General features: G+C 41.1%; 1 protein-coding gene across 11 annotated transcripts in view; it reads left to right on the top strand.

Annotated features, from left to right (window-relative positions):
* Window positions 1-26,372, top strand: part of LOC122980857 (band 4.1-like protein 1) — an 80,341-nt gene that overhangs the window by 33,537 nt on the left and 20,432 nt on the right. For 9 of the 11 annotated variants that reach the window (XM_044349249.1, XM_044349247.1, XM_044349252.1 and 6 more), the window contains exons 2-13: window positions 9,057-9,192; window positions 9,988-10,155; window positions 15,033-15,137; window positions 18,698-18,740; window positions 18,940-19,015; window positions 19,371-19,589; window positions 19,969-20,056; window positions 20,155-20,307; window positions 22,118-22,215; window positions 22,862-23,037; window positions 23,558-23,766; window positions 24,197-24,232. In XM_044349249.1, the coding sequence (XP_044205184.1) occupies window positions 9,154-9,192; window positions 9,988-10,155; window positions 15,033-15,137; window positions 18,698-18,740; window positions 18,940-19,015; window positions 19,371-19,589; window positions 19,969-20,056; window positions 20,155-20,307; window positions 22,118-22,215; window positions 22,862-23,037; window positions 23,558-23,766; window positions 24,197-24,232 (1,410 nt within the window). In that variant the 5' untranslated portion in view covers window positions 9,057-9,153. The remainder of the gene's footprint in view (window positions 1-9,056; window positions 9,193-9,987; window positions 10,156-15,032; window positions 15,138-18,697; window positions 18,741-18,939; window positions 19,016-19,370; window positions 19,590-19,968; window positions 20,057-20,154; window positions 20,308-22,117; window positions 22,216-22,861; window positions 23,038-23,557; window positions 23,767-24,196; window positions 24,233-26,372) is intronic. The other 2 variants (XM_044349248.1, XM_044349250.1) reach the window with 2 other exon arrangements.

Genomic DNA, 26,372 nt, shown 5'->3' with positions numbered 1-26,372 from the left:
TCAACAAGTACTCTTGCAATCATTGTCTGCATTCAAATTGATTGCAATGCTGTTGATTCATTTCTGCATAAAAATAAACATAACAACAATGCACAATAAACAATGCAAAACAGTACAGGAAAATTTGGAAAATCCAGAGGAGAAGAAAGGAGAAGAAAACTGAAAGAAGTGTTAGAATAAATATGGAATTTATACATAAGAACAAAAAGAAAAATAAATTAATCTAGACCTAATGCAGTAAGCGAAATCAAAGAGAAAGTGAGAGTGTGTTGCGTGGGAGGAAGTGTGTGTGTGTGTGTTTGTGTATTGCTTCAAAGGGAAAGGGAAAATGAGGGTGAGACTAACCACTCTTGTTACAGTGAATAGCAGGAATGGACCCAAATGCAGAGACCGAAGGAAACTCTTTATTTGGCGTGAGCATCAAAACAAAAGCTAACAGAACAGGGAGCGCAGGCATCTAAACAGAACCAACAGAACAATATAAAAGTCACAGGAGACACTGAGAACAGGAACCAGGAACACAGACCAGACACACAGGAGACACTGAGACACAGGAATGATGAACACTGACCATAAACGCAGACAACTCGACCAAGACTGAACTGAAAGCTGGACTATAAATACACACTAAACTAATCAGGGAATGGGGAACAGGTGACTAGACACAAGGGCAGGCTGGGAGTGATTGGCTTAGGGAAACACAGGGAGCAGGGCAGGGCTGACGAGACCGATACAGGGCAGGTGTGGGGAAGATACAGAGCAGGGTAGAGCTCATGAGGGCTGGTGAGAGGAGGAGCTCATGAATACAGGAGGAGAAAACACAGGGAAACCAGAAAACCAAAAACACAATACCCTAAGCTAACCAACAAAGGCAGTCCTTCAAACCCACCACCCAAATTATAACAAGCAAAACCATATTACCAGAAAGACTTGACAACAGAAGCGTAACACATGGAACCCCAAAGAACACAAAAACGCAAAGAGTCCAAAAATCAAACAGAAAGTCCAGGCAGGATGTGACAATGTCTTGTTTGAAATTGTCAAGAGATGTGGATATATTGACAGCGTGACTTGAACTGTGGCACCATCAAGTTCGTCTTCATCTCGCGGAGAACAAATGGCAGCTTGTGTGGGAATATGTTGAGTTGTAGGACGCTGGCGTGTCTTGTGTTATAGGTTCGAACTTGTGAACTGAACAGAAAGCTTGAAAGGATAATGGAAGAGACTTTAACTGAGGTACAGTATGTATGTCTTCATAAATTACACATTTTGTCAGTCTGCCTGCTGACAGTAGGCTAAGAAATATGTGCATATGATATATTAATATTTTCAGTATAAGAATGTGTTTGTCCAAACATCCCTATCTGTTTTTGTGATCAAATAACCTTTAAGTCAGCTACACTAAACACTGAAAATGACAAACTGCACTGACCTGTTTGTTGTTTTTTTTTTTGTCATCAGGGCTTTACTGAAAGGCAAAAACAGCTGTAATTGTGGTTCTAAGCAGGAAATAATTTTCCTGTTCAGAGATAATAGTGGTGAACAATCTGGTTTGGGAAGTGCAACCATTGTGACAGTCTCTCATTAACTGGAGCACAGCGGAGGCTTCACGCCGAGACAATTACACACTGGCCTTTGAGAATGTGACAACACTTTTTGACAGGAACTGATAAAACAGGAGGCATCTAGGCTTTCATCTCAAAGTATTTTGCCCAAGATTAATTTATATGCAACAGATTGTATGTATCTGATTGGACAAATGTGGATCAAACTGTTTTTTTTTCATTGTCAGTACAAAGCAGATTCAAATTATTTCCATTTGGCAAAGAGAGTTTGATTTCTTGCCATGAAATAATAATTATTCAGACAAAATGGGCTTTGAGAAGAAACAACTACTGTTGGAAGACTGTTTTGGATGCGACAGGCAATTGTAGCCTGGACACTCACAAGAGACAAAAGAGAATATCTCAAAAACAACTGAAGGGTAATGCCTTTAAGTAGCATGGCTCAGTGTGTCATACTTGTGATTGTTATAATGTAGCGCAGCTTTGACAATGCGCTTACAAGCCAACAAGCTTTGTCGTGCCACCATGTGTTTCCCTGCCCCCAAGGTTCATGATGATGCCTGTTCAACTGCCCATGTGCTCTCACACCCATGTCCTCATTTCCCTGCTTTAAACTCCCGTTAGCATGCTATGTTTCCCTTTAGCTACGCTGCTTTTGCTCATTTATCACAGTATCAGCTGTGAGAGGGGAGATGATGGAGGAGGTTTGAGGGTGGGGGGGGGGACTTTGCATTCGTAGTCCCTCCGGTGCTGCGCGTCTGGCAGCTTCAGGGACAGATCCGTCAGTGGCGAGGTGTCCCTCCTAGTGCATGCACCAGTGGTCTCCAGCGCAGCACGGGAAAGGTCAGCTTCCATTAGATGCACTGTGACAGAATGATGTCTCTGCAGCAGTTTATACCCGCCTGCTGTTGGCTCCCGGTAATTCTGCTCTCTATGTGCGACTATGTGTGTTCATATTCATCTAAAAATGGCCACCTTTAATTTAGCCAAGTGCCAAACTGTACCGCTTTACGCTTAGATTCCTATTCTGCTGCGAGGAAGCCAAACACGTGTTAGCACTACATGGAGGAAAAATTTTTCTCTTAGGGTGATTTCAGACGTGTTGCAGGAATGTGAAGCTTGAGGAGTCACGCAGTTGCTGCCGCTGTCTTTTACCTCAGCCTTGGTCTTTCCATTCAGGCCTCATCTGTCATCATATATTGGTAGAGGCTCACCTAGGAAACTTAGCAGAGTAATGAGGTGGTACTCCAGCTTCAAGAGGTATTAGGACTCCATCGTCATCTTAGGAACACAATACCACCAGAGTGGAAAAACACACAGCATACCATAATGCATTGGCGTTTTGTAAAAAAGCGCCCTGGGCGATACTTGAGTGGCTCCCATCAGTGTTACACTGTAGTTGTCAGTGTGTATGACAGGCCATGTGTTTATATGTGTTGTTGGTGAATGAGAGCAGTGTCCTTGAGCCTCTCATCCTTCTCTCTTACAGAACGACCTCTCACTGACATATCTACTGCAGTGTGCCGGGGATCAGTGCAGCCGAGACATGCCAGACAGAAGTGTTGCTGCTTTCTAGGAGGAAGTGCCAGAGTTGTTGACAACTTGATGAGGTGTTTAGATTTTATTGCCCAGCACAGTAGCAGCTGCCCGCTGATCTTAGAATATATTAGAACACATGTGAGACCAATACTATAGAGTTGCAAAATGGGATCAGTTGCTGGTTGTGGAAATATTTTTCCTAATGAAAATGTCTATTTGTGATCCACTTACTTTTCCTTCACTGCAATGTTTGGATGCATTGCCATGAAATTGGGTACAGTTATTCACGTTATCTTTGGTGATCCCCTGCACTTTCCAACTAGCGCCACCATCTGGTCAGAATTTTACCTGCACAGCACTTTGCTTTATGACTAGATACAAAACTAATAATATTCCCATCAGCCTCAGCTATGCTTTGTGTTTAGTGTAAATTAGCTACATGTTAGCATGCTAGCTAGCTAAGCTAACTATATGGTGAATATGGTAAACATTATACCTGGCAAACATCAACATGTCATTGTCATTGTGAGGATGTTAGCATGTTAGCATGCGGTTGGCTCATGATATCCAGGTGCCTAAGACACTGAACCACACAGAGCTGCAGCACATTTGTCATTGCATTCGGAACAAAACATTAGAGCATTTTTGTTAAATTCATCCAACACTGACCCAGAATCCAAAAATGAACTGATAGATACTGCTGAATGTAAAATCAGGTTTCTCCAAAACATAACTCATTTAATTTCAATTCAGTTTGTCTCTCAAAGGGCAATTTGCGGCAAGTGAAGTACACATACACAATTAATTTACATACATAAAGACAATCTAAAAAATACAAATTGACAATGTTAGAAAGAGTTGAAATACACAAGGATTAATGGCAGTGGCTGGTGGTATAATGATTGTGTTAAAATTGCAGTGCATACAACAGAATTAAAAGCTTGGTGGTCTGATATTTTGAACTGAAAGTCTTCTCTCCTGAAGTTTTTGTGTACACAGTTGTGTGCCTAACCTTTTATCAAAGAAGCAGCAAGACCTTGTAATGCATTTTTCAGGGAGTGGCAACCTCCAGGGCTGAAAAATGAAGCTAATATGGAAGTGCCAAAAACTGCACTTCCTTGAATGGCCACTTGAGGCTGGCTCCATAAGTGAGTCAATCCCTATAGACCTCCATGTTAAAATGCCCAACTTTACAGCAGAAATAAACATGTTTACAGCCTGGTACAAAAAACAGTTCTGGTCTCTATAGCTAATTTCCCCTTTCATGACAACTATACGGGAGGTGAATTTTTTTATAACTCACCCGTTTAAATTTTATTAAGCCATAAAGCATAATTAAGGATGTGGTCGCTTTGAGTGACAGGTCACTAGCCGCTAGGTGGCTCGTTTCAGCAACCAGGCTTCATTCGGCCCACCTCAGCTCCAACTCTTTGCCCATTTTGGATTAGCTGGGGGTTAGGCGGAGTCAGGCACTGCCAAGATGGAGATGGCCGGAGCCGCCCACTTTGAGCTTCAAAACCTCTCTTCAGAAACCAATGGGTGACATCATGTTTCATGCCCATCCAAGCCTTCAAAGTGCTCCATCTGCCAGTCACCTGACGCTTTTGAAAATGACCAGGATCTTTAATTACAAAACTCTGGATTACTGAAATAACTCCCATCACAGCCTGTATAGGCTATTTATCACCACTATTGCTTCATGATAACAGTAATAGTGTAGATTCACTTTCAAATTTGACACTTTCCAAGATGAAATATGTTAATACAATAAAACAATTCAGTCATGAATGATAGCTGTAGCTGCAGACCCTACATGACTATATTGCAAACAGTTGAATCCATTCTGTTTGAAAAAACACTGTAATAATATTTTATGAAAAACGTCCACAAGCTAGTCAGGGTGTAGTAGGTATTGTGTTGTGTCTTTCTCTTTTGGCAGTGTGGTGCTCTATATGATTACTCTGCATTTTGCACCAATGGATAAATGTGATTAAGACCACAGAGCAGGGCCATGGATTGTACAATGGATTAGAGTTGTGTGCTGGCCAAATAGTGATGACTGTGCTGCGTGAAATGAGGAGCAGGTTATGGTAGATGATAGAGGAGGGTTAGCAGCAGCGGCCTGCATCTCTGCCTCAACCTCTCCGTCTGTCCCCGGGTGTGACGAGAAATGGTGTGTGCAGCTCCTCCACCGCTAACCGGAGGGGAGGCTACTGCTTGACATTTTCTTTGAGTCACGATGCCGCATCAGCTCATTTCCTCCCTCTTGTCATTTCTTATCTTTTCCGTTTATCCTTGATCCCTCTGTCTTTTATGCTACCTCATCTTTTGGCCTCTCATCTTCCCTCCTTGTTCAGTTTGTCTTTCTGTTTTTCTGTCACTCCTCTGAGGAGAGAGACGATGGGCTGGGGGAAAAAAAAAAAAAAAAAAAAGAGTACTCTATGCTGTTACCATGGCAACTGCATCTCGGAGCTGAGCCAGTACTCTTCCACAGACATGCGTGCTCCCTCTCTCATTCTCCCTCCACTTGCCTTACTTAGATTAAAGCGTACCTCTGATGAGGATGAGGAGAAAGAGGCAGGAGAGACAAGGGAGAAGGCTGTGCTTGTTAGGGAAGAGTAGTGTTTCATAACCCTCCAAGGAAACAATGTGTTTTTCTTTGTGATGAATTATTATTACTTATGGCACATATCAAAAGAAAGAGATTGTCAGTGAACTACGCACAGTGTACAACACCAGAAACAAGCAGTGTATTCCTGCCCTGTAAAGTGCTTTCTTCTCCTCTGCAGAGCTCTCGGTCGCTGGGTTGACAGAGGCGATTGTGGGTAATGGTCTGTTACAGGAAATTAATGCATTTGCAGGGCTCTACTGCCTCATTCTGTGACATCAATCAGTGTTAATTTGGCAATTAATCTGATTTAATGAGAAGATGTCTCAATAAGGGACCCCATTTACCACAACTAACTTTGGATTATTTGATTTGTATTCTCAATTTTATGCACTTGCATGCACGTGTGCGCATGTGTCCTCGAAGGGCCTTTTCATTATTGGCTGACATGTATGGTACAAATCTTTTATGACCACTTCAAAGCAACAGTAACTATCGATTTGTGTATGGTTAGAAAATGTGTCATGGTTGTCTGTACACTCGTTAATGTGTTCAGAACAGCAGTGAAAAATGTCCGCGATGGGGAACAGAAATGCGTAGACTGCTGCTGCTTTCAGTTAATTTGTTGCTGTGAACAAGGCACAGCTGAGACAGGTATATTTTCACAGACGGCTGTAGATGACTGCATTGTGTCGTGTAGCCCAGATGGATGTTAAGTGAGGGGGGGGATGTCACCTTCTGTTTGACTTGGACAGAATGAGAAAATACCCACCTATAACGCACACAGGGGAGATGCTCCTTATTTTAAGCTTGACTGACTCGGACTGGGAGGCGAACGCGATAACAGAAAGACATGGAGTGTTTGCTTCCTGCGCCATCAGAACATGATATCTGACAGAGTTTTTCCACTCCAATCCGGGAGTTTATTTGGCAGTCATATGATGATTCAGCCAAGGAGGGAAAATTGATTGAGCAACTTATAGCTCAGTGCCCAGCTGGATCAGAAAGCAAGAGGGAAATGAGGCCCTGAGCGGACATACCAGTCCACGCTTCACTTTTGTCCCCAGGGAGGGGAATTCATTTCTGTCAAATCACTGTGATTGTAAGTAATGGGACAGTTGTGATAGCACAGCAGAGGAGGAGGAGGGGGGGTTCACACTCCTTTAACCACTTGGTATAAGTCAAGTCTTTCCCTGGCTGGGAGTCTCTGAACTGGTGTGAACTGGTTGTGTTCCTGCCTCAGTCGTCAGCCCTGATTGCCTACAACCCCCAGATGCATTATGTCGATGTGATTTGCTGCTTGTGGGGGCAGAGAGACCTCCAGGGTCATAAAGAGACTGGATTATACACAAAGTCCTGAGGTATTGTCAGGGGAACGCTATAATACACTGGCATTATGTTGAGCAGATCTGATCCCGCTGAGGATATGCTCACGCATTATATGCCATGTCTTCCTTTTATAAGAGGTCAAAGAAGAACATGTTCCAGGGTCATAAGCATCTTTTTTTATCTGCTGTGGAATCTACTGAGTGTGTAACCTATAAAATATCCACCCTGGATCACAAAAACATCCATCCACAGAGTACCTAGTATTTTTGGGGCTTCTTTTTCTTTCTCTCTTGTATATAAGTAGACAAAAATAGACAACATCATGTCCACAATGGAGCAGGGAATGTTCAACTATCTGTACTATTTACAGTGAATTCCAGGTTTTTGTGTCTTTAGAATCAGACAGCAAAGCACCTTCTTAAATTCCCCTCTTTGCACTGACATTCAACAATCATACAGGGAGAGATGCACTGAGGGGGAGGTTGAGCTTTGGGTTTCTCCCAAGCAGCGAGCAATGTAATGCTCACAATGTGATTTTTATTTTTGTGTCATAAAGTACCCAGCCCACGTGGGCTCATGAGACATAAAAATATACAGCTGCACTGATGAAACAACACTTAGAACATACATTATTACACAGCACTTGACACTGTGAACAAAGATGTTGTAAACATGTAAAAGGCATGTTTACTATACATACCTTTCTGAACTGACAAAACTGGCTGTACTCTACTTTGACTTCTGCTGCTGTTATTGTTCTCTCCACCCACGCCTATAAGCTACGACAAGCTCTAACTGATTTGCAGGAAAATGTAGAAATTGATAAAAGGGTGTCTTGTGGTTGTTCAAGCAGTCAGAAGTCATGAAATAATGTTCCATAAACCCTCCAATTACATATGTTCACATGCTATTTCTCTTAATATAAACATTTGGCACTCATCCAGTCTGCCTACAACAACACTGAGCTCTGCATCCTCGCTTTAAATCCCTTCACCTCCCCAGAATCCTTGTGCATTAGCATTTATCTGTTTAGTTGTTAACCGTGAATGTTTCTTTTTAATATGTGTTCATGTTCATTAAATGCTGTGTATCTCAAGCTTTGCTGGGGGGGAGGCGTTTGCAAGCTCAGGGACAGTCTCTGTCAGGCTTATTCAGATTTGTTTGAGAGCATCACATACTGTAAGCAGAGCCACAGAGCCAAACTTAAATCCAAATTGTTGTAATAAATGGTTAAAACCTTGTCGTAGGTGTACTGACTGAACTGGAGTGGAAGCAGATGAGGCGGGCTGTGGGGAAGTGGCTGCACAGGAATGAAAATGACAACACTTGATCACAAAATAACTCAAATACTGATGATACCTAATCAACCCACAACAAAGCACCTGTCTACGCTGTAATGTTACACTGTATGCACCCTTTGTGTCATGGATTAATAATGGCAGCTTTGTATTGTAACGAAACGTGTGCTTTATCAGAGAAATCAAAGAAGACATTCAACTACATGATATGCCCTTCAGGCATCTACACAGTCCATTGAACCATACAGACAGTTTTTTTGCTGTTACACCTTTGAGACTGAAGAAAGGCACTGTTGATCGTCATGAGTAGCGATGGTAGCACTCATGGCCTTATTCACTAATTAATTTTTTTGGTAATCATCATCTTAGTGCCAGAGCTTGTCTTGCTTAAATAAATGATCATTATCTGGCTCAGTGAGGGATTTTATAATTAAAGTAAATGTCCTTGACGACAAGGTGAATTAAGTCTGTGGAAATTGTGTTGCATCAAGAAGCTACAGCTTTCAGAATTTGTAATGAAAATGTGATCCTGGTATTGTTTTAGGGTGAAAGCATTTGTGTTTAGAATGTTTTTTCTGCAGCCGCAGCTCCCTGCTGTCATCTCATCTCTTTTGATATTGAAAACAAAAACATGTTTGGCATGACATTTTGAAGTGATAGCGCTACTCAGTTGAGACACTGTTTGAAATTATTTGCTGTGTTCTTGCTCCTGCGCAGGTTGGTGTTACATTGCTGAAGCAACAGAGGCAGGCACCGTCAGAGGTGAAGAGAGCACGATAGGAGTCCTCCCAGAAGGCAGGGGGCAGCGGCAGGCATGCAGGACTCAGCCTCGGACAGCAAGATGGCCAAACAGGTCGGCAGTGCCTAAATGCACTAATGGATAACTGCTGAAGCCACAGATTTCTCGGTGGTTGTGTAAAGTAAAAACACAGGAAATTACAGGAAATGTTAGCTTTTAATTTAAAAGCTACTGTAGGAGTTTAATTGACTTTCTAAAGTACCACTCCTGACCTGCTGTTCTCATGAGCCGAGCGAACCATTACACTGTAGAAGAAGTAGAGCTCATTTGTTCATATCACCTCCTTGAAAATAGGCCTTTGGGCCTTGTAGATAATGAAGATGACACTGATTATGAAGATTCATTAACTTACAGTATTTCTTGATATTGCAACAGTTTTGCCTTGTCTGAAACAGAGCCTTTACATCTTTGTATTAAAGAATGTGTAGGCTATCTTTGAAATACAGTGACTGGGAGTTGGTGTAGTTTAAAGCAGATATACAGTGTGCTTTATGTTTTTCAGTATTTTAATTAGTAGACTTCCATAGATTACACACAGTGCGTAAAATCCAGTATCTACTAAAGCACCAATGCTGATTCTGCACCATTGATTTTCATTCAGGACACTACAACCAAACACTTTGATGTTTGTCCAGGAGGGATAATGTAATATGACACTATTGGTACTTGAATTAATGCTAAAAGCATCTATTTGATAAAGAACTTGATTTTGTGGCACTGTGCTGATGTGGTACTTCAAAATATTTTAACTGTTAGAAATATTCATGCAAGTATCAAGGTTGAAAGATGAAATCCATCACTGTGTCATTTGACTGCCTTTTTTTTTGTTGTTTTTCTTCATATATAAAGGAACAGAACTCCAAACATCTGGACGAACACAAAGAAACAGATGACATGTCTGAGAAGATGTCCCCAAACAAGAATCTCAAATCTCCTCAAAAAGGCTCCAAACGACTTAAAACCGCTCCCTTCAAAGTGACCCTGCTGGACTCATCCGAGTTTGAAGCAGAAGTTGAGGTATGCACAATGGAAAACATTTTGTGGAAACATGTTTTCTAGAATTAACCCGAACATGCTATGAACAAAACTGTTGAAAAGCAACATTCTTTTTTTCCCCTTTGTTGTTATTTTCCTCTGTGGGCAGTTGTGTGTGTTGTATAGTGCTGCAAAGAGCGGATAAAATAGGCAAAGAGAATAAAAGAGAGGGTGCCACGCTGAGAGCTCACCAGGGGGGCGAAGCCAAAGCAATGTTACACTGTCTTTAATACACACGGTGGCACAAAAAATAGTGCAGTATGAAAGTCTTCATTCTACATAAGATCTCTGTTGTCATTACCATAGCAGTGTGAAATAGGATATTTCCCACTCGCTGTGAAAGGAAAGTAAAGGCATGCTTAAAAGAGGAGAAAAGAGATAGATGTAAGTTCATTTGTATAGATAAATGCACAGAAGAAAGTCAGTTGTAGCTTGCAGCAGCAGATACCTCTGGCAGAACAGGTCTATATATTCCTTCTAAAATAATATTTGGAGGATTGTGGCAGAAGGACTTCATATTCAATTACTTAACTGCTGAGATTTTGCAGTAATATTTTAAGCTATCTTTTGTTTAGGTTCAACTTTCAATTTAGCTTACTAAGAATGTATCTAGACATCCAAATCCAGGACATGATGTGTCTGTCTGGCACTGCTGCCTCTGTATCTGAGATGACAGAGTTAAATCAGGCTTCTGTCTGGATCAATTGGTGGCAGCCTGCCTGTGTCACACTCCAGTACCCTGCTTGTGCATATCTTCAACAAGACTAGACTGTCTGATGCTGCATTGGACTGGAGACATACTGTACATGCTCATAAGTAGGGCCGGATATCGAACCTTTTTGTGAAGTGTGTCCATTACATTGAGTGTCAAAAAGTGTTGTTAAGTATTGACCCTCAATTAAAATGTGCAATTGACAAATCAATCCCACCACAAGGTCCATTAGTGGCTGTTCTGGAGCTTTCAATCCAATCATACGATCCCCATTTGAACATCTACAATTCCATTATAACTGGGCAAACCCAATCAGCTGAGGAAGATTGTGTGACAAGTGTGATCAATCTTTGCTGTTTGCACCAATGAAATTTCAATCTTGACAAAATCGGTTGGTTGTAATTGCCTTCCAAAACATTCTATATGAGTGTTTTTTGATCTAGGGGCCCCTATTGGCAGGACGACTAAGTGTGCATAAGTGTGTTTGAAAACCGTTAAGAATTACTGCTACAAAAGTTTATTATATGCCATTTTTGCTAATATAGAAACCAATGTTGAGGTGAACAGCAGTTTCTGGTGTCAACAATGTTCCTTTTCTAATTATTGTGTATGGCAAATAAGACTATTTGAGCAAGTATGTGTCATGTGTCACTGCAATATTGGGTATGGTCACTGTTAAAATCATGTGGGCTTGGTTTAGGCAAACGACCAATGTTGTTTTTCTGATGAGGGCAGTTTTGTGAGTTAGCCCTGAATGCTCAAATTCTTATGCTTGTTTATTCATTAGATATTTCTGATCTAGATCAGGAAATTGACAAAATAATGTCCCCCACAAGGTCCATTTACTATCTGTACTGGAGCTTTTCAAGCGTGACACACAATCTTCCTCAGCAGATGGAGATGCCCAGTTGTCATGGAATTCAAATTTCACTTTGTTTTTTTTGGGGAGGCTTAAAAGTTGAGATTGAAAGCTTGATCTTGACCTTGAAAATTTTCTGTCTCAGACTATATTTTTTCTAGACAGAAGAAGTTCTTTACCTACTGTGAAGGGGTACTCCAGCAATTATGCATTGCTTGTTGATTAAGATGGTGGACTCGCTAGAGACAAGTTTAAAGAAGAATGGTCAAAATATTAGAGATATCCTGACATTTTGCCCCAAGCCTGGGTCAAGCTCCAGAAACACTGGATCCTACAATTCCCATAATTCAACACAATAGTTAATTATTTTCTCCGACTTTCAAAAGCATCTCCCCTCTGAACCGCAAAAGACATTATACAGGTTTTTTCATAGGTTGAGTAGCACTGCATGTGGGAAGTTAATTGAGCCTCATGCATAAAAACAGTGGAGTGCCCCTTTAACACTGAATCATTGAGCGGCGTAATATAAAGTGTTTTATTCAATAAAAAAAGTGGCTAAATCATGTTTATATTCCCCAAACTAAGGTTTTGGTGTTGAGTTGGTAAAGGCATTAAAATCTTGATGATACCCAGCACTACTGATTGATCACAGGATGTTCCTTTTGTCCAATAAAAGCCATCAGGACAGACTGCTAATAGGGTGTTAGGAAATCTATAGTTATTACATGGTCACAGGCCAGATGCAGCCAAGGAGAAAATAGAAGAGCAATGTTATTATGAGCCACCCCTTAGGATACTTATGCACAAGTACATGAAATTTTGTGTTGGGGGGAGAGTGCTTTTTATGTGTGAGTGTGTGATGTAAGAATATCAGGAATGCTACGCCTGCACCAACCACTCTCTCAGCACTGTGAACATATTCTGAAATACCTTTGGGCTTTTTCCACACCGCAACAATAGTTTGCATTATGGTTATGAAAGCTTTTGTGTCTTAAGTGCTCTTCCCGAATATTCGCCCGACCCCACAGCGCTGCCAGTCATTGCCAGAGAGGGATGTACAAAGAAACCTCTTGTCAGCCCATGTTTTTAAAATTTTTTAGTTTAGTGAGAGCCTCAGACCTCCAGGTCATGGACGGACTCACTCTCGCTTCATGTCTTTAATTGCCGGGGTGGAACTTCTTGCCTGCCATTTCCGAACCTCCCTCGTGCTACAGGAGCTGGTAATAACAGCGTTGTGAAGAACGCAGGCCACACTTTGAGAGCGCTCTCCCTGGAGGAGGTGCCACATTCATGGGATAATTAAGTCTCTTGTCATGGATGCATGGCTGAGCCTCCCTGTGGTCCTTAAGCAGGAGAGCAGGCACCACGCCCTTACCCGATTCTCTCACATACACCCCCCCTCCCCCTGCTCACTGAGGTGTAATCCGTCTGACTATGCATGGTCAAGCCTGGCTGGGCCGATGTGTAGAGCAGTGCTATTTTGAGTGTTTCATGCTTGTTAATTGTCTTTTTTACATTGCCAAGATTCTGTCTTGGGTGTCCTTTCAGGTAGCAATGCTAAGATCATAATTGTACAGCTGAATATTTAACTGCTCCAGAGCTGACAGTGAATAGACTCACCTCAGTCATGGATTATTAAGATTCCACCTGCTGATTTCTTTAGTTAAGTTTCCTGGCTTTCAAACAGCATGTGCTTTCTTTTCATAGACGATGTAGCATTGGAGACCTACTGACTGACATGATAAGAGCTTCTTTAAGAGCTTAAGCACTTCCCAAGTGTTGCTCCACCATCCTTTCACCTATAATGAGGCAAAGGCAAAACACTTTTTCAAACCCTAGCCTTGAGATATTAAGAAACAAGACAATGGAGGGACAATACTGCATCTGTTTCCCTGGCAACTGCATGCTCCATCTTCTTGTCACCTCACAAACTACTGTAGGCTCCAGGGGAGGAGGTGCTGTATGTGTGAGAGTATAATATTGTGCACGTGTAGCTCAGTGTTAGGTCTAAACATCAACATACTTCTTCCTCTGCTATATTCAGTAGCATATGAGCCCATGCATGAATTGATGATGTTTGAATATTTCATCTTGTGTTTTCCTTAGATGTATTAGAAATGAGCAAAAATTGATCCAGTGCTAATGAGCTACACTTTACCTGAAAAGTTTATATAACTTGATTTTGACTTTATTTCAGTTATTCATTTCTCATGAGTAAATGCAAAATAGAAAAAAAAAGACTTGAAGTGCCTAAATATCAGCCACCATTGCCCATATCCCTCAGTTCGTTTTCATCTCCACTTCTCAGTTTTGGTAAACTATTTGCATCCAGGCTATATACCAAGTATATATATAATCTGGTTTAAGGCTCCTTCAGCACTGTGAGAAAGAGTATTTTCGGTGCATCCTAATGTTAACAGGTCAAAATAATCCACATGAAAACTCTCCCTTGAATGTGAAAACATGAACTTGTCACTTGAATGTGAAAGAAAATGTTCCTGAAATGCTCACGTTGACCCCTATCAATAGTAGTACAGTACAAAGACCAGTCTTCCCCATGTTATGACCTAGCTCTTTGGCCACTACAAATGGGAGACACACCATAGTTTAACAAAAGAAGTTTTATTTAACCAAAACCAAAAAGAGTTAACTAAATATTTACAGTATGGAGTGTGTAAATGGTATCAGTAGTGTATATGATGCATAAGTGGAGAATGTGTGTGAGGGTTGAAAGCAAAGCAAAGAACTAAAGCAGGATAACCAAAACAAATGGGTGCCCGTGGGAGAGAGCAGAACTGCAGCAGCAGCAGAGCGGCAAAGAGTAGCAGTAAGTCAGAGAGAGAGAGAGAGCTACTCTGCAGCCAGGCTTAAATAACCTGGGAACACACCGGGGCCCTCGGGTGTTCCAGGTTACTCTAACGATCCACCTGCAGGGTGAACAGAGAGACAGGTGAACCCCACAGCAGCACTAGATGACACAGCAGGGGTCATCGCACCCAGCAATTCACAGTCCATTTTCCCTGTCAAGTTTTTGATGCACACTGACTGTGACATGACACCAAATGGCTGAGTTGTTTTATAATGTGTCGAACCAGAGAGAGAGTCTTGACAAGCACAGCTGTCTAATGGCGTCTGATGTTGGTGAGCCAAATTTTGCCAAATAAACTGAACTGCGGGTAGGAGACTCTTAGACAGATATGGTACTTAAGAAACATAGTATAGAATCTGTCTTCTGCTTTGTTGTTTAGCTTTTTACCACAGCTGTGTGATGTATGTTTGTCTTTGCAGAAACACTCCAAAGGACAGACCCTGATGGACATGGTGTGTGAGCATCTCAACCTGCTTGAGAAGGACTACTATGGTTTGACTTTTGCCGACACAGACACACAAAAGGTCAGTGAATTTTGTACCACAATAACATTGTGGGACATTTCAGTGCATAAATACGGTGCTCACAGAATGATCTGTATTCTTCTCACTTGTTGGCTGGGTCGGCTCTCTGGGGTGCGCTATCCATCATTCAAAGATGAATGGAAAATGGAAATTTCCACGCTCGGTCTGGACAAAAGGCAATTGAAAAACTTGTGCAGTTTAAGAAAAGATGAAAAAAAAGCCTCATCTGCTGTTTGCAAAATGCATGTTATAAATTTAGTTATATAAATATTTCTCGGAGGCAGAGCTGTTCTGGAGCCAGAAATAATCTCATTGGTTGAGTTAAACCTCCGTGGACCAAAGCCGAGAGCCACACTTTATCATGAAAACAGATATAGAGACATAATAATAAAAGACTCGCCAAACTGACTTCAGTGACTTCTTTTTGTCTTTCTTTCTTTCATAACTATGACATGTTGGTGGGGGAGCAGGCTAGCTTACTAGCTTACCTTTAGCCTATAGCTATAGGCAGGTTTTAACTTGAAGGTCAGCCAAGCTAACTAGCTAATGTAACCAATATGGCTAAAAACAACAAAAACAAAAACCCTCACTACTGGTGGTATATATCTGCATGCATTTATTTTATTTGAGATGCTCATCTCAGAGAATGTCATTTGTGTTGCTCACAGCACTGAAATATTGCATTTTAATCCTGCATAAGTTATTTTTTGTGCACTTGGTAAATACAGCAGTGACAAATTATCACCAATATATGGCTAAACTGTTATCAACCTACTATTTACCTGTCCAGCAGACCCAACATTAGCATTTACTTGGATATACACCCCACTAAGAGTTTGGTGATAATTATGTGTGGGCCTATCACCACGAGTGACATCTTTTCACATTCATCTGGTCATCGTACTACATTGTTGATATAAAAATATTGATCAGTGCCACTATAAAAAACAGTGTCTTGAATATTCTGGAAAGTCTACAGACCTCACTTTGAACAGTGTTGATTAGAACTTAGATTAGAACTACTGAAGAAATATACCTACTGTACACGGAAACTGTCCTGACAGTTCTGGGCCAAATCTCAGAGACAGTTACTGGGCTCATTAAACCAAAAGTGTCAATATGACTACTAGAGATAAGTTAGAAATAATACTGTATTTCTTTGCTGAATTTACCCTTTAAGCTTCATAGCATTATCTTACTCCTTTCCTCCTATCTTGTATAGTTTAATCCAACTTTGTCTGAAACACTGTGGTTCTTTGGTCTGTCCTCTGAGGTTTAATTATTTCCGCTTCTGATAAATGTGTACATACATTAAACTCCAATCAGCTCACAAATAATTTTGACATTTCAAATAGGAGGTCTGAAGATGTGTCTCTGTGATCTTTGTTGACTTGTCAGTGTGCACAGACCAGGCTTATGATCATATAATTATGTAATTAACACTGAACTGATGGGTCCTCGCTGTCGGCTCACATGAGAGCTCTTTGGTAGATGTGGGTTTTAGGTTTTGACTGATACGAGCCTGCCTAGGGGCAGGTATGTGATTGCACAACAGGCTACAGAGGAACCTCCTGCCTTTTTGAAGATAGGAAAGATGACAAGACTAAGTCCCTTTTAACATCTGGGGCATATCCTCTGTCACCATCATCAGCTTGTGCACACTTTGTCAGCTCACATGTTGTGACTTGATGCACGTGTGATGGCTGAGGCTTTGGATGGAACATGATCTTGGCCCATACAGACAAGTTTACTGGGGTGTCACAGAGGTAAACAGGCGCTGAAGTTCAAATATTTTCTCTCTTTGAGTGTAGGTAAGGCTACAGCTTAGATCAATATGACAGGCTCATCAAAGACAGGCTTATCAGAGCGCAGCTTGAGCTTACTGTCTGGGGTCATTGCTGATTGGTAGTCCAAACAAGCCTGAGAATTGAAATGTCATTTCAGATGCCCTTTTTCTCTCTCAGTTGGGAGAGAGTGGATTCAATCTTCTCTCTTCGGGAGAACATTTATTCTGTGTGATTGCTTTATGAACTAAGGTTGCAAAAGCAAGCGCTAAACCTTGAGCAGTCAGTGATTAAAAGTTCCTCCTGCTTTTCTGAGGAGAAAAGCAAAGCAGCAGCGAACGCCTTACTAATTGAGTGCTCTTTGGCCTTGGCTGATACAAGATAGATTCGGGGGGGCGATAAATGCCTGTGGCTCATTAAAGTCTTTAGCTGCCTGATTAAACACTGGAGTAGTATGTGTATTTGTGCCTGTGTACACAAGTGCATGTGTGTGTGAGGGTGCAGCTCAAATATGCCACAGATGCTTGCAGCTTGCCCACCATGGCCACAGGATTGCTCTGTGCTGTATCAACCTTTCATGCTCCTGATTCCACTCTGAATGATTTGATATCCGCTTCCCAACAGACTCAGACATTAACAAGCAGCTGCTGTGGTATTCAGTTTGGGGCAGATCACTGTCAGCTCTCTGCACCACAGGCAGCACAGAACTACTATATGTTGCATTCAGCAAACACCTGTTTATGTGTTTGTGTGTGTGAAAGGATCAAAGTGACAAATTATATTACCTCCCATAACTGTAAGTGAGTAGACTTATAGTCTTTTAGTTTTACTGATTTGTTTTGATTACATTTTATAAATTACATTTTTGATTTGTACAGTAGTGAAATATCTCAACTATTTGACGCATAACATTTAGTACAGATATCCATGATGCTAATGGACCCTAATGACTCTGGTCTTACCCTGACCTTTCCTCTTTCACCATTAGCAAGATTAAAATTTTCACTTATTTGGGGAAATATCTCAACATCTACAAGATGGCACAAATTTCAGCACACGCATGTATCCTAATGACTGCTTTGATGTTTTGGAGATGTTTTGACAGATATTGGATGCATTGCTGAGATTTGGCACAGACATTCATGGTCCTCAGAGGATGAATTGTAATAACTTATTAATAATAATAATAATAATAATATATTTATTTATATAGCACTTTTGAAGGCACTCAAAGATGCTTTACAAAGAAACTAACTAAAACTAAGTTAAGTTATAAGTTTTTGTTCTCTTGCACAGAAGTTGATTTTTCTCAAGAAATCTTTAGGAACTGTTGATGGTGGTTGTTTGTAAGAATACTTCAGGGAAATATTTCATTAGTTGCTGTCAGTGTGTTGCTGCGCCTCTAAACAGCATGATTTACAGCTTCTGTTACAAGTGAGTCAATGTGCACTGCACCACTGATGAGAAGCTCTAGCAACCGAATCAGGAACGGTGCCCCTACTGGCGAAATGGTTCACTCAGCGATCAGATGCGACATCAGATAGGTAACTGGCTGGCAGTGATTTAACAACACAATGAAGAAACAGATGCTTGAATTAAATCTGCTCTCTGCACGTTTGAACGGCTCAGCAGGGGAGGGCTCAGTTTCTTTATTTAACCATATGGAGAGGCTTTCATTAGGAACACTGACGGCAATTAGAGCAAAATGTGACACCAGGGTGCGCATTAGCCATGTTTCCAGTCTGCCCTGTGTGAATTCTGCCTTCTGTCTTTCAGAACTGGTTGGACCCCTCCAAGGAGATCAAAAAACAGATGCGCAGTGAGTTTCTTTTCCAAGTAGTTGAGATGATAAATATTTCAAAAATTAATTAGTAAAGTCATAAAATTTGATTTGTCTGATGCAAAGTCCTGTGTTAACCGGATAAATACAATTCCATCATTGACTTCTAATTACTTTTTTTTTCACTAAGACTAATATGTTAGTTAACCTCTCAGCTCTCATTGTAACCTCTCCACAGACTCTCCATGGCACTTTGCCTTCGCTGTCAAGTTCTACCCTCCAGACCCCTCCCAGCTCACTGAGGATATTACCAGGTAGAATACATCTTTACCACACACACTCTTACAATATAAACAGTTGTAACTCCTCTGGCTGTGCTGTCAGAGTTAATCAAAGGAGAAATTACTTACATGTGTCAGTTCTGCAGATGATTTGCCTTTTTATATGTTGCTAAAGATGTATTTACTTAAAAATATTGTAAAAATTTACATGGCATATTTGCCCCCATGTCAAAGCAAACCAAATCCCTCTCTCCTTTCGAGGATTAGACCTGGAATGCTACTAACTGCCATGGATTAACTGCGCTGAATACTTGTTGGAGCTTGCCTTGGCTCAGGCTTGTTTGACTGCCAACACCCTCCTCTCCCCCCCTTTTGTCTCATCTGACAGATACTACCTGTGTCTGCAGCTGAGGGATGACATGCTGTCAGGTCGACTGCCGTGCTCATTCGTCACTCACGCCCTCCTGGGCTCCTACACCGTTCAAGCCGAGCTGGGCGACTATGACCAGGACGACCATGGCTCCGACTATGTCAGCGATTTTCGCTTTGCCCCCAATCAGACTCGCGAGCTGGAGGAGAGGGTGATGGAGCTCCATCGAAACTACAAGTACTACTGGACGCACTGTTTTTTAAATCAGATTTTCATCTATCCACAAATCTCTTAGGATGATTGGCTGATGAGTTATCCCTTTTGTTGAAATACTCCATCTGATAGATGCCATCACATTGCTGTACCGTTTGTCATTGAGATGTTCACAGTATGAGTCTTGCCAGCATGAGAACACTCTCAGTTTGAGGGTCTTAAACACACTCTGATTTGGCATTGTTTGTTGGCATACACCCAACAGTAATGCTTGGAATTTAGAGTTGAATATATCAAACATATTACCAAGATAATTCTGCTCCCACTGTGCAAGATTATGGGTTTATTATTTAAGACGGCCTGTTGATGTTGGTTACAGATATTATTGTTATTCTGCCTACAGGGGTATGACTCCAGCAGAGGCTGAAATTAACTTCTTGGAGAATGCGAAGAAACTGTCCATGTATGGGGTAGACCTCCATCACGCTAAGGTTGGCTGTTTCTAAAGTTATTTTAATTTACATGAAAGTGAGTTTCAAGGATGTCCATGAATGATTTCTGCTTCTTTGCGGTCCCTTTTCCACTGCAGGATTCTGAAGGGATTGACATAATGCTGGGTGTCTGTGCCAATGGCCTGCTGATTTACCGTGATCGGCTGAGGATCAACCGCTTTGCCTGGCCAAAGATCCTTAAAATCTCCTATAAGAGGAGCAACTTCTACATCAAGATACGACCTGGAGAGGTACACAGTATGGTGAAGGATAATTAAAGGAGCAATCCATCTATTTTATTAATCAAAAGCCATTTAACAGCCATGGTCAGTGGTACTCAGCCTGTGAAAACAGTTGCGTAATGTCTTCTGAGGAGCTCTAGAGGAGCTTTAAGTCTGGGAAAATAAACCTGATGATGTCATAGTGATGTCATCATAATTATCTGGGCTTGAGTTTAGAGACTACAATTTTTTAACAGAAAGCCTGCATTACAATCTGTTTGTGTGTGTGGAGCTTTAAAGAGTGTTAACCAGGCAGGAAGGGTCTAGCAAAGAGATTCTATTGGGTTGCATTATGGGAAATACTAGATTCACTGTTTTTCGATCTTAACCCGTACTGGGAACTAAAAGTTAGAATATCTTAGCTTCTGCTGCTTAAATTTTGGCCATTATTTTCTTTAAAAGACATGTCTTGCAAGTTCCCCAGTTTTATTGAAATGTAATACTAACACACTGCTCTCTCAGAGGAATAATTTGACATTTTAGGAAATATACATTATCTTTTTTCTTGCTGAGAGTTAGATGAGGAGATGGATACCACTTTTAGTTCTTTATGGTAAATATGAAGCTACAGCCAGCAGCCTTAGTGTAGAAGTTTTGTTTTACAGGTTCCTGGAGCCTCCGCTGGTTGCCTGGCATCTCACAGTGATGACTCCAGATCGAGAGTTGCTGCACCCAGCCAAGAAATAGTCCTGAACGAAATCCCCCTAAAACCACAACTTGTCATTTTTACACTATGTTTTTTGTACAGGTTAAACAAAGGTCATAGAACATGTTCATTAGTGAGCTTTAGAGGTGCTGGTAGGTGGATTTTGTTACCTTTGGACTGAACCAGGCTAGCTGTTTCCCCTTGCTTCCGGTCTTTATGCTAAGCTAAACTAAGCTAACCATCTCCTGGCTCCAGTTTCATATTTAGCATACAGACATGGGAGTGGTATCGATCTTCTCATCAAACTCTCTGCAAGAAAGCGAATAAGCGTATTTCCAAAAATGTCTAACTATTCCTTTAAGACATGACCTCGGCGTTTTGAGAACATTAAAAGCTGATGCTCTGTTATAGCTGTTACTATTGAAAGCCACAGCACAAATGGGTGTGTGGTCAGTTGTGCTGAGCAGAAGGCTGTAAAATCCTCTGCCTTATACCTCCAGCTTTTCTCCTCCAGACGGTCAGGGTCTATATTCTGGCCTTTCTCATTGTGCTGTGCAGTGCCGCAGCTTATCATCCATGCTGAGCCTCAGTGTGACAGACTGTCTGGGCCAGGCCCAGTCAAGTGACAGAGCTGCACAGTGAGCCTGTGATCGAGCCAAATAAAGAGCCCCTTTAACAGAGCTGCTGCAGCTGCAGCTATAGCCAGAATAGAGGGATAAAGAGTGTAAATATAGAGCCATGAAATACTTTTCCTCCTTTTTGCTCCCACTGTCTGAACATTGGATTTTATCCTTCCTCTGTCTTGATCTTGTTCATTTTGTCCAGTCTGCAGTGGTGGGCTTATTGGAAAACACAATCCACATTCTAAATGTATTTGCTTATATTTTGTCTGATATATTGTGGTCAGTAGTATTAATTCCAGCACAAAGCAATGTCTGCTTTATTGACTGGGTTCAGTGTTCATGCTGGTATGAGATTTAGTATCTTTACTGCATTTTTTATAAATGTATCAGGTTGCCCTAAGCTGTGGTCCACTGTGAAATACTGAGGTGGCCTCCAGCAAAACAGAGGAACTTCACATTCTGCTGTGCTCACATTTTCTTCACATTTCTCCCTGTTGTCTCCCCCCTCCAGTACGAGCAGTTTGAAAGCACTATCGGTTTTAAGCTTCCCAACCACAGAGCTGCCAAGAGGCTGTGGAAGGTCTGCATTGAGCATCACACCTTCTTCCGGTAAGAATTGATCCACTTTCATGGTTGGAAGGTTTTCCATTCAGCACCTATCAGGGCAAACAAAACAGCTTCATCAGGTGCAACTACATTGAGTTCATAGCACAGTGCTTTGTTAAACTTACAGTAGGCTCTCTACAGCCCAGACGGTATTATGTTCAAGGCCACCTCGGCTTTACAAGTGATGTTGTAATGAATACTGATTCAGCTTTACAGGAATGTGTAGGGGGTATGACACAACAATGTACACATACAATGAATGAATGATATAACTGGCAAAGTAGCTGCTATGCTATGAGGCACTTACACTAGTGGATCTAGTCGATTTTTTTTCTTTTTCTTAGCCTTAAGGTGTTAAGTTGTAAATTAATTTGCATTCTCTACCTGCTGAACATGGCTGGTCTAAACCCCAGAGGAAATCTTGATCACATATGTGGTGAGAAACAGCTGGCCAAAGATGGTTCTAATGTGATGGCTTCCTCTGGGAGCAGAGGTGGAAAATGTGCACTCAGAAGCTAGCTTGAAATAGACTTTCAGTGTAACATAATGGAAACAATTTTCAATTCCAGCACCAGCCCTACTGTCATTGTCTAGTTGCTTTTATTACATGGTCAAAAACGTTTGCTGATACCATTTTTTGTTTTCCCAGGTTGGTATCTCCAGAGCCTCCTCCTAAGGGCTTCTTGGTGATGGGTTCAAAGTTTCGATATAGCGGAAGGACACAGGCTCAAACCAGACAGGCCAGCGCTCTTATAGACCGGCCTGCTCCACACTTTGAGCGATCCACCAGCAAGAGGTACTTGCTCTCCAGGAGCTTGGATGGAGGTAAGAGCCCCATTAGATCTGTTTATGGAGAGTCTAAAGATTGTGTTTTCAAAAATGCAGCTCAGAGATGGAATAGTTATAAGGAATAGTTGGAAAATAGGCTTTTTTGCTTTGTTGCCAAGAGTTGGATAAGAAAATCGAGAGCACACTCATGTCTGTATGCTAAATATGTAGCTGGAGCCAGGAGATGGTTAGTTTAGCTTAGCATAAAGACTAGAAATGGTGGCAAAGAGGCGCTAGACAACATAACCCTGTTGTTTTTACACTTCATTTATGTACGTAAACAAACAAATTAGTGAGCTTTAAAGGTGCTGATAGGCAGATTTTTTATCTTTTATCTTTATGCTAAGTTAATATAGCTGGCTGCTGGCTATAGCTTCATATTTAACAGACAGATATCAATCTTCTCATGTAACTCTTGGCAAGAAAGCTAACAAGTGTATTTCCCAAAATGTCAAACCATTGCTTTTACAAAGCCATGTAAGTTGAACTCTTGTGATAATTGAGCTCTTGTTACCAGCAGAGTTTTCACGGCCGGTATCAGCCATGTGTGAGAACCACGATGGCCTCTCCCACCGCAGCATCAGTGAACAGCATCGTCTCCACAGCCCCTCTGTGGATGAGCAGGAGACAGAGCTGGAGCCGAGTTTGGAGCAGGACGAGGAGGACAAGGACCAAGAGCAGGACTATGACGGCAATGTCACTCCAAGCAAAAAGAAAGAAATCATGGTATCCTAGATTTCCTGACCAACTGTGACATTTCATGAATTTCCATCATTCCAAACATATAAAAAATGTAAAGATGCAAATGTGTGGATCATCCTTTTATGAGAATAGAGGTTTAGTCAACTTGAAGACACGGAGATGGCAGGGAGGATGGCAGGGACTGCAGGGGTGCTGATGTAAATAGGTGCAGTGCAAGCTTCTCAGGGCAGTTGAGGCTTATCCAGCATGGGCATAACGCTGTGGTGGCTTTGCTGGATTTAGCATTTACTAACTCTTCTCCTTTCACTCCTATTCACTCAGGCTTATATGCTTACACTGCACTGCCCATAAATCCTGCTAACAGCTTTACAGTTTTTAACCCTTTCTCATTATGCTGAGAAAGTCCTCTGTTCCTAACATCCTTTTTCTTTTTTTAACTCTTGCTGGCCAAAAGGAGGAGGCTGGGTCACCAGTTGACAGTAAACAGGAGGTATTTGGTGTCTGGTGATTTGGTCTCTGTCTGTATACCTGTCTTTGTCCATCCACCTTTTTTTTTTTTTCTTGCTCCAAGTAGACCTATAACTGTCTAGTTATATCTCACTCTCTCTGCCTGTCCTCCACTGTATTTGTCTAAGTGTGGCAGTCAACACGTATCACAGAAAAAACAAAACTGCACCACATGAACAAGTGATGGCTGCAAAGGTTGTCTTGACATATTTGTCATATTTAAGCATCCCAGCAAACATTTGACAGACAGTGATTGGTACAATGGGGCCAACGTTCAGCTGAAGCTCAGTTTTCACAATCTGATATACTAAAAAAGCTTTAGACACTGCGTTTATATAAGAGAGACTTCTGTCTTTATTCACAATTAATAAGAGCAGCTGTGACAACTACAACAACACTCAACTTTTATTTTGGTGCTATATTTGCATGCCATATGAATATCTGTTCAATTACAAAATGTCTACTGGGATGTATTTTCAATAATTTCCAAATGATCAACTTTGTCTTGGCATGGTAACAAATGGCCAAATCTAGCCTTCCAGTCTGTCTGTCTGCCTGTCTCCCTTATTGACCTTCCTTCTACCATCCTGTCTCTGCACCTTGTTCCTGCACTCTCTGACCCTGCACTCTTCACCTGTCGTGCTTGCCCATTCTCCTGCCCCAACTCAGCTCTCTCAGTTGGACCAGGAGACCACACCTCGGCACAAACAGGAGGTACAGGTTCCTGTCTTCAGCCCTTGTACTGTTGGTGTGTGTGCCGCTGTTCTTCAGGGGTTTTTACAGAGTGAGATTTGTCTGCATCTACAGCCTTGGATCAAGGAATGTTTTTGTATTTCTTTTGAAATGTTGAGGAGATTTGAAACATCTACCAGCCATGAGTAGAATACTTTTAATATTTAGCTTTGAAAGTCTCAGGTGAAATACCTCTTTACTGTAGACATGAGACAGAAATGATCCCTTTTATTTCCCAAGTGCCTATCAAGCTATATTTTGGGATATTATACTCTCTATTCAGTGGTGGAAGAAGTACTCAGATCATTTACTTGAGTAAAAGTAATGGCAAAAAAATGTAAAAATACTCAATTACAAGTTTAACTCTATTATTCTAAATACTACTTTGAAGTACAGAAATATTATCAGCAAAATGTAAGCACTTGTTCTGCAGAAAAATGTCCCCTGTGACTGAAAGATGCTGTTCAATGTGGATCTGAGTCTATCTACCTCTGGTTGGCTCTTTCCTTTGACTTTATTAGCATTCATGCAGCCTAGTAGTACCGCTTGAAGTTATAAAATGCAACTGAACAGCAGTATTCACCACATTTGCTATAAAATGTGGATTTTGTGGCCAAACAAGGTAATAAAAAATATGATTCCAATTTGGACTTTATTCTAATGTGGACATTCTTTATTCTGTCTTCTATTTAGTTTTCTGTAAATAAGGGTCTGCTAAAACAAGACTATCAAAGTGGTTCATAGAAAACCTACAATACAGATCAAAGATGGTGAAGCTTGAAAACATGTGCTGCATATTTTACACCTGAAAAGGAGTAAATAAGGAACCTTAAACAGTAAAAAAGACTGCAAATGACTGCGTTGTTATTCCCCTACTGATGACATTTTACATCATTATACAGTATTTTACATTTTTATATGTGAGAGGCTTAGAGGGGGAATGTCTCTTTGCTGGAAATGCATCGACATCTGAAACATGACATGGAGACACAACTAGATACTGCTCTTTGCCAAAAACCACTGGACCAACCATTGGTTTAATGTTTTGCAATGAACTGCATTTTATAAGCTTATTATATATTTTTTTAAATGAAGAATCCTAATATGTAAACTAACTAGTAACTACAGTTATTGGAAGGGTGTAGAGGAGTGAAAAGTACAATATCTAATAGTAGAGGCATAAAGTAGCAGAAAATGTCAATAATACGATTATGTTCAATAATTGTACATAAATACAACACTTGAGGGAATGTACATAATTACTTTCCACCACGCAAACAAAATAAATGTAGAATTTTAATTAGTAAACAAAGTTAATATAAGTTACATATTCATTTCTTCATTCATTTATTCTACTATGCAATAAGCGCCTTGATTGTCGTGTTCGTTCG

This window comes from Thunnus albacares, chromosome 4 (genome assembly GCF_914725855.1).
Source record: "Thunnus albacares chromosome 4, fThuAlb1.1, whole genome shotgun sequence".
Lineage (NCBI taxonomy): Eukaryota > Metazoa > Chordata > Actinopteri > Scombriformes > Scombridae > Thunnus > Thunnus albacares.
This window is presented reverse-complemented; position numbering and strand designations above follow the sequence as displayed.